Source organism: Octodon degus, unplaced genomic scaffold (genome assembly GCF_000260255.1).
Source record: "Octodon degus isolate 3935 unplaced genomic scaffold, OctDeg1.0 scaffold00195, whole genome shotgun sequence".
NCBI lineage: Eukaryota > Metazoa > Chordata > Mammalia > Rodentia > Octodontidae > Octodon > Octodon degus.
This window is the reverse complement of record NW_004524771.1, coordinates 629336-637786: the sequence shown is the minus strand read 5'-3', so window position 1 is coordinate 637786 and position 8451 is coordinate 629336. Positions and strand designations below refer to the sequence as shown.

The window sequence follows — 8451 nt, the reverse complement described above, 5'->3', positions numbered from 1 at the left end:
CTTTGTGTAGGATGGGAGGTCAGCGTGAGTGCGAGTGTGCTCTTTGTGTGATTTTCCTTCGTCTACCGCTCTGGGGTGAGCGGGCAGCGCGCGCCTGAGAGTGCGTGAGCGCTGGTGTGACCGGGTATTGTGTCTTTGTGTGAGCGTGAGTGTGTGGCCAGGGGCTTGCAAGACGCGGGATCCTCCTTCCCCAGCGTGCGTCCTCTCCATGCACACTCCAGGCTGGGGGCAGGTCGACCGCCGGCGCCGCCAGAGCCAACGCAGCCCCAGAACCGTACGTGCCTCCCCTCCCGGCCGCAAGCCCAGGTCCGGAGAACTCACAACCCTTGGGCATCCTCGCGGCTCACACAGCTCCCCTTCCCCTCAAGCACAGGAAGCACAGTGCTCTGTATAGGTGGATGGGCTGGAGACACTGGCGAGGGAAAGAGATCGAGGCTGGGAGCAGAATCACAAAAGGCAAACTGAGGACAGGCCAGAAGATAGGGAGGCTCTGCGGGAGAAGCAGGTCCTATCCACACCACGCCCCTCCCGCAGGGTGGGGTGCAGAGAACGTGGCCTGTTCTCCACCCCATTTTCCTCAGGGGTTTCCAGGTACAATCCCATCTTTGCCCCTGACTCTGGACCAAGAAAGGCAGCTAGCCTCCCTCCCCCATCCATCCAACGACACCCTCCCCACGCACACCCCACATCCCACATCCAGGCAGCTGCTGATTGGCTGTGGGAAGCCGGTCCCAGCCCAGGCTCCGAGGCGGGAGCCAAGCGGTCCGAGGTGGGAGGTGCACAGTCGGGCTCGGGAGCCCCTCCCGAGTCCGCGCACCCGGCACCCTGCGCCCCGAGCGAGGGCCCAGCTGGACTCCAGGCGGGCAGGTGCAGAAGGAGCAGAGGGGACCAGGGACAAGGGTAGAAGCAAGTCCTGCAGGAAGACAGACGCCGCTGCTCCCTCTGACTGCTGCCGCCGCTGCCCGCCACCACCTCCGAGCCGGCGTCCGGAGTCGGGAGGCAGGCAGAGCGCAGGGTGGGGGCGCGCAGGGCGCCCATGGAGCACACGCACGCCCACCTCCCCGACGCCAACAGCTCGCTGTTCTGGTCCGCCGGCTCGGCCTGCGGCTTGGGCTTCGTGCCTGTGGTCTACTACAGCCTCTTGTTGTGCCTCGGTTTACCAGGTGAGAGGTGTGGGGAGAGGGAGGGAAGCTGGGATCCCAAGCGTGGAGCGACCCTGCCCAGAACCCCCAACCTCCTTTCCATAGGTTCCCTGGCGTCTCCTCAGAGAAAGTTTAAGCCTTAAGGACAACTGTGGAGATTTCTAGACTGTGAGAAAAAGAAGTTGCCTGACAGAGATGCGACTGTGTGTGTGTGTGGGGGGGGGGTGTCCATGAGTGTGCGCAGCAGGCTATGGGCATTGTACGTGAGTTAAAGTGAGCGGTCTGTGGATTTTAGCATGCATTTGTGTGTACACTGGATGAGTTCTGTGTGTGACGGGGTCCACAGAGGCTGTGTGTGACTTGACTGGAGATTCTGGACAGGCAGCTGGTGCAGGCTTCCCTTCTCCCCTCATCCCACACAGCCAGGGACACTTCTGCCCCTCTGGCATCCCTACCTGACTCAAGATAAAGCTGGAGACATTGGTGCTGGACACTGCTGGGAGCGCTGGCATGTACCCTTGCTGACCACTCTGAGCAGTAAGCGCTCTGTGCTGCTAAGGCTGCCACCTAAGGGGGTCACAGTCTCCTTGAGGATATGCTTGGCCCCCTAGCTTTGCCTCCAGTTCTCTCTCTCTCTCTCTCTCTCTCTCTCTCTCTCTCTCTCTCTCTCTCTGTCTTTCTCGCTGCTGCAGATGCCTAGTTAGTCCCCATCTCCCCATCTTAATGTCCTCTCCAAAGTGTGGCTGAGACATGTGTTGAATTCCTGAAGAGAGCAGAGTCACTGGGGGTTAGAAGGGGGCACAGGGAAACTTGCCAGGGCTGTGTGCAAGAATGAGGGACAGTGAGAGGAGGAGAGCAGGACTTCTGAGACTAGCTTTGGATGGTCCCTTCTTCCACAGTCTCTACAGCAGAAACATTCCTGCAGATCGTTTACAAGCAGAGGGCAGAGAGGAATAGAAAGGACCAGAAAGAGAAAAAAAAATATATCCAGGTTTGCATCTTAGCATTGTCCACCCCATCATCTCTTGTCTGTGAATGTGGGCATCTTGGGACCCTGAAAACTTTGGAGCTGAGTTCCCCAGAGCCCTGCTAAGATTTCCTTTCCAAAGCAGCATTCAGCTTGGCAGCTCATGAGACTGCTTTAGTCACTGACCCTTTGCCCCCCAACTTTGGCAGGAGCCAGAAAGCATCAGGGTACTGACCTGGGAGCCCGCTATGCAATCCAGGCAGGGAACAGGCTTCTGTCCTTAGCTAAGGGCTCAGCTGCCCTAGAGAGGAGCCCACCTCTGATGCCCCCTGCAGCACACCTCCTGAAGTTACCTGGAGCTGGAGTTGATTTCAGCCTAGCTTGTACCCGCCTTCAGTCCCTCCCCAGAGCTGCCTCTTAGAAAATGGATTTTTGAGAAGGATGGTTACTAGGGATGGTTGCCAGGTGGGAAGCAGCACAACTCCTTTCCCCTCAGCCCACTCATGTCCATTGGTAGGTATTTGACCCCATTCCCTCCAATATCCAATGCTTCTACTGCCTGAGGTGGCTGCTCACTCACTGCCCCAGGGCTTCCTCTGCAAACGCTCTAAGGACAGAACTTAAGGACAAGCCATCCTCCCAGCACCCCAAGCCAGGACGCAAGAGGGAAAGCTCAGGTTCATTGTGGAAGGAGGTCAAAGTGCCTGGGACCTGCACAGATGTGCTAGCGAGAGACTTCATGATCTGCACTGGCACCTACACCATGCTAGGCTCTACGCTAGGCCTGCCCTCACCCTGGGCTTGGGGACTGACGAAACAAGGGTCGGGAGTAGAAGTGGTGGGTGTTCATCATTTTTGTACAGTCAGCTAATTGTTGTGTGCAGCTGCTGTGTGCAGGTGCTGGGGATATCAAGGGGCCTCCAAGTGTCCTGGGGGTGGCTCCTTCATTCAAGGGCCCATGCATTGGAGCCTCAGTTCCAGAGGCAGCAGGTGAATGCTGAAGGCCTGAGCATCCCAGAGAAGAAGAACTGGGGAGGCCAGGCTCACCCAGAAGTCAGTGGCTGAAACCAGTTTTGTTAGCAGACTACTAGGTTGGGTCAAAAGTAAGATTTTTCTGTGACTCTTTTAGACTTGTAAGAGGAGCCAAGTATATCCTACCAAATAAGAGTGCTGACTGAAAGTTAATCCAGGCTGTGCTGGGGTTACAAAGGAGGGAGTCCTTTGTGTCCCTGTGTCTCACTTTTCTCATGTGTAAAATGGGATAATGGGAGCAGTAATCCTGGAATTCAGGTGAGAAGCAATGGTGCTGATGGAGATGATGGTGCATGTTACGAGAAATGTTCAGTGTCTGGCACATGCCTTGGGTCATGTGGTGCGGTCACAGCCATGGCTGCCACAACGCTGACTGGGTGACAAGGAGGAGGGGCCTAATTACCACCATCATGAGCCAGCAGTGGGCCCTGGGCTGCACAGAGGAACTCACTCAGCATGGTATGCTATTGCTCTTGCAAGTTCACTATAGTAGTCCCCATATCGGCTCCAGCCAGCAGCAATTACCAGACCCTGGCCACCTCACCACTGACTGAAGCACAGCCCTGCTGGGTGGAAAGCAAGGGACCACAGGCTTCCCTAACAATGTCAAAAGCTATATTTTTAATTGTTCCTGGCAGTGAATTCACCCCAAGTTTTCCAAATTGTTGGAGTGATGATTGGAGATGTGGGTGGAAACTGAGAAAAGGATGGGAAGTGGTTGAGTGTTTGCCATGAGAGGGCCAGTAATTCAGGAGCAGTGGCAGATGGCTGACTATCTCCAGCCCCTAGGTTGGAAGCAAGAACTTCGGGACACCTTGTGGGCCTCTCCCTTAGTTTAAGGAATTGGGGCCCACAGTGTAACTCAACTGGCTTGGCATAGGATCCCAGAAATTCTAATGTGAATTATGGGTAGAGGAGGCTAAGGCAGAAGGATCACAATTTCAAGTTCCACCTTGGCAACTGAACATGACTCTGTCTTAAAATTAAAGAATAAAATAAAATAAAAGAGGCTAGAGACATAGCTCAGTGCTAGAAAGTCACCATAGGTATGATCCTCAGTAACACAATCAATCAATCAATACTTTTAAATATGAGTAGAAGTTGCCACTTACACATTCTGTACCTCTGAGAACCACAATTTGTCCCATCAGTAAAACAACAGTTATTCACGTTGACCCACATAGGTAGCACCTATTTAAAAAGATGATCTATTAAAAATCTAAGCACAGTGCCACTCACCTGTAGCCCACTGTCCCAGCTACTCAGGAGACTAAGACAGGAGGCTCATGTGAGCTCAGAAATTCAAAGCTACCCAGGTAACCTAGGAAGGACCCCATTCCAGAAAAAGGAAAAGATAAAAAAGAAAGCTTCCCTTCCATCCAGTGCCTGGCCCGAGGAAGGCATGTTTTCCTCATGTTCTTCTAAACCCCCAAGTTTTTGTACTTAGGATATGGCACTTTTGCTCTACCACAACCCTGTGGCCTATGTATATCACTAGCCTATGTCATAGACGAGCAAACTGAGATCCAAAGAAGTGAAGCATCTGGTCTACAGGGACATGGTCCAACCAGCACCCAAACACACCTGCTCTTTTAATCACACTCACCACACTCATTACAGCAAGGTTCAGGCTGCGGGAAGAGTGGAGAACATTGGTTCCTGACCCATTCCTAAAACGCTGTCTCACCCTCCCTCTTCCTCCTTTTGGTTTTGGTTTTCTGAGGTACTGGGGATTGAACACAGGACCTTGTCACTGAACTACATCCCTAGTCCTTTTGATTGTCTATTTTGCAACAATCTCTCACTAAGTCACTGAGTTACCCATGCTGGCCTCAAACTTAGAATTTTCCTGTCTCAGCCTCTCAAAGTACTCTGGTTACAGGTGCGCACCACCGGGCCCAGCTTCCTCCTCTTCCTTTATTAAGCAAAATGTTTCTCATCTCTCAAGACACATGAAATAAGCCAGCAGATGCAGAGTGTGGTGGTCTGTGCCAGCACAGAGGGAAGCTGAGGCAGAAGGATTAAAAGTTCAAGCTCAGTCAGGACAATTCTGTGAGACATTGTCCCAAATTTTTTTAAAACTACATTAACAAGACAGGAGATATAGCACTGTGGTAGGATAGCCATAGGTTCAATGCCTGGTACCAAAGTTGCTTCAGCAGCTCCAACAGTGGGGACCAGACAGTGGGAGAAAAGGATGAGCCTGAACACCAGGGGAAGACAGCAGCCGGCGTGATGAGCTAGTCCCCATGATAAGACTGAGCCATACCAATTACACTGAGATGGGAAAGATTTTTTTTTTTTAATTTTGCTTTCTGAAAGATGCCAATGATGTCAAGGGAGACAGGATGAGGAAGGGGGAACTAGCTTGACATTGTCTGCTGCCGGCCAAAGGGACATTTTCAAGGGGCCAGACCAGGCTGGTAAGATCTGGAGCAACAGGACCTGAATTGGGCTGCATGTAGGGAATCCGCTGACACCTGGCAGTTAGCACAGTTATTACTCAGAGACAGAAAACTGACAGCCTCAGCTGGACTCAGCTCTGCACGTATGTTTTCTTTAGCCTTTAAACATCTTTAATTAGTGCAAATATAGTAAGCATTTCTGCTAAGACTGCAGGATCAGGAGCTGGCTCTCTGGGGGCTGACTGGTGCCTCCACGCTGTGTAACTGCAGGCATATCATTGCAGTCTGTGCCTCAGTTCCTCCACCTGCAAGGTGACAGTCACAGCAATGTTGGCCAGGACTTTGTAGCTTTGCTGTTAAAAGTAAAGTAAGCATTGAATATAATGCCTAGCATACAATTATTGTTTTTCATCTTTTAACAAAATAAACTCTCAATTTGTTTGTTAAGAGGAAACCAAATGCATTACAAGAAGAGAAAACTTCAGCCCAATAATCCTCATGAACCATAGATATAAAAATTCTCAAGAAACAGCAAAGCTAATCAAGCAGGATAATACACAAGCCAGCTTGGGTTTATCTGCCAAGTGCAAAGCTGGTTCAGCATTTGAAAATTATTCAGTATAATTTGCCATGTTAAGAAACTAAGAAAGAAAATCCAAATGATCTGTCTCAATAGATGCACAAGAGGTATTTGACAAAATTCAACATCCGTTTATATTTTAAAAACTCATTAAGACTATAAATAACTACTTAGGGCAGTAATGGTAGCACATTCCTATAATTCCAGCACACTGGAACACCAAGGCAGGAGAACCTCAAGTTCAAACCCAGCATGGGCAGCTTAGCAACTTGGCAAGACCCTGTCTCAAAATAAAATAAAAAACAATGTACAAGGGTGTAGAGATGTAACTTGGTGTGAAGCACTGAATCTTGGGCTCTATCCCTAGTGCCTTGAAACGAGAGTGGGCAGGCCAAGGAAACAGGGACAGATTCTTTCTACTCCTACTGAGTGTCAACCATAAACAAACACAACTCCCATCACATTTAATAACGGAAAACAAATGCTTGCCCCTAACTCTGGGGAAAGGCGGGGATGCTGTCCTCACCATTCTTCCTTCACATTGTACTGGAAATCCTAGACAGTGGCACCGGGTGATAAAGCCAAAGCACCAGGAAAGGCAAAAACTACATCAATTGTATTCAGATGGTATGGTGACCTTCACGGAAAATCATAGGGCCTGCTGGCAAGCACAAGGCCCTGAGTTCAACTTCTGGTACAAATATATATGCCACAAAAATGCTCCCTAAAACTAATAGGTGATTGCATCATGCTTACAGGACACATACTTAATATGCAAAACTCTGTATTTCTATATACTAGTGATGAAATTTTGCAATTAAAAATTGCAAAATTAAAAAATATTCCCATGTTCTCTTATGAAACCAAAAGAATTGACCTTAGCCTCGCATTCTCCAAAGGTAATAGTTTGAGAAATAGCTGCTTTTTCCCATTAAACAGGTGATGGCATTCAGATGGTTCCAAAACCTAAAAATAAAGAGCAGCACACGTTGGAACGTCTCCCTTCGACTCCCTCCCTCTGCTCAGCAGTTGCTCTGCTCGCCACCACCACACAGACAACCACTGACATTAGTGTCTCGACTTCTTTTATATTCTTTCCATTATTGCTGCCCTTGCACAGCTTCATAACGATCCCATCAGCTCTACTTTGTGAAGAGAAGTATAAAATACAATGCATTGAAACCAGACAAGGATTTGAATTGTACCCTTGTTTGTTGTATGTTCTCTAGTACAACACCTCACCTATATGGAGCCCCAGGTTTCTCATATGCAATGAAGCAGGTAGTCAAGTTGAGCCGCTAAGCAAGGGTACCTTGCTGCCGGAGGGAGTCCTGGTCCTCTACTTGCTGGTTATCCTCACTTTCTGAGTGTCAGCTTCCTCCGCCACAAGATAATAACAATACCTATCTCCTAGGATCACTTTGAGGATTAAATGAATTGTGAAAATGCTCAGCACCCTTCCTGGCAGGTGTGCGCTCTCACACAGACTAAGAATTCAATATTGTCATTAACCTCTGTGTCCTGTATTGTTGCTGTGGCGATTAGAAGTAAAGCATGCAAAAGCTTCTCCGTGTCTCTCGCTCACTGCAGGAGCTCGGTAAACAGTAACTGGCACTGTTTTATTGTCTTTATTGTCTTTATTGTCTAGTGTGTCCATGTGTTCAAGCCACGTAAATGCCCTGCAGCCACACCAATGCCCTACAGCCATGCATCATCTTACATACAGGTCTTTTCCATACATGCATAGTGCTACTTCAAGGGTGCATGAAGCTCCATTCCCTGAGAAAGTAGAAGAGAATGAGCTTATGGGTGAAGCAATCCATGCCATTGTAAGCCTAGGGAATTTGTCCTCCTAAGCGAGCTGCCTGGGATTCAGAGATACTCTAGAGAACATCAGAGCATGAAGTGATCTTCAGCCAATGCTGCCAAACGTGGACAAGGAGCCCAGCAAAGTTGTCCTGGGCTCTGCATCCAAGGTCACGCACAGAAATCTGTGTGCACGTGAACCATGTAGGCAAGGACTGAAGAGGACGCCAGTCATGCAGAGGGCACCAAGAGTGCTGTGGTGGGCATGGGGTAGGGGGCAGATGCCTTGAATTCAGGCACCTGGGAGGAGTGTAGTGTAAATGACCCCAGTGGTCCACTTTTTCAGAATGCTTCACTTACTCAAAGAACTGCACTTCTCTGCCATTTCCCCAAAAAGTATGTGGCACCCTCATTTTCCCCAAAACTCAAAACTCAGACTTGTACTTCTCACTTTCTCTCTGTTTCTCTGGGTGTCTCTGTCTCTGTCCCTGTGTATGTCTCTGTCTCTCTGTTTCTGTT

General features: G+C 49.6%; 1 protein-coding gene across 1 annotated transcript in view; it reads left to right on the top strand.

The window, feature by feature from the left end:
- Positions 1–751: 751 nt before the first annotated feature.
- The window catches only part of Gpr139 (G protein-coupled receptor 139), a 39179-nt gene continuing 31479 nt past the window's right edge, over positions 752–8451 (top strand). The window contains exon 1 of the mRNA XM_004644213.1: positions 752–1163. Coding sequence (XP_004644270.1) covers positions 1037–1163 — 127 coding nt within the window. The 5' untranslated portion in view covers positions 752–1036. The remainder of the gene's footprint in view (positions 1164–8451) is intronic.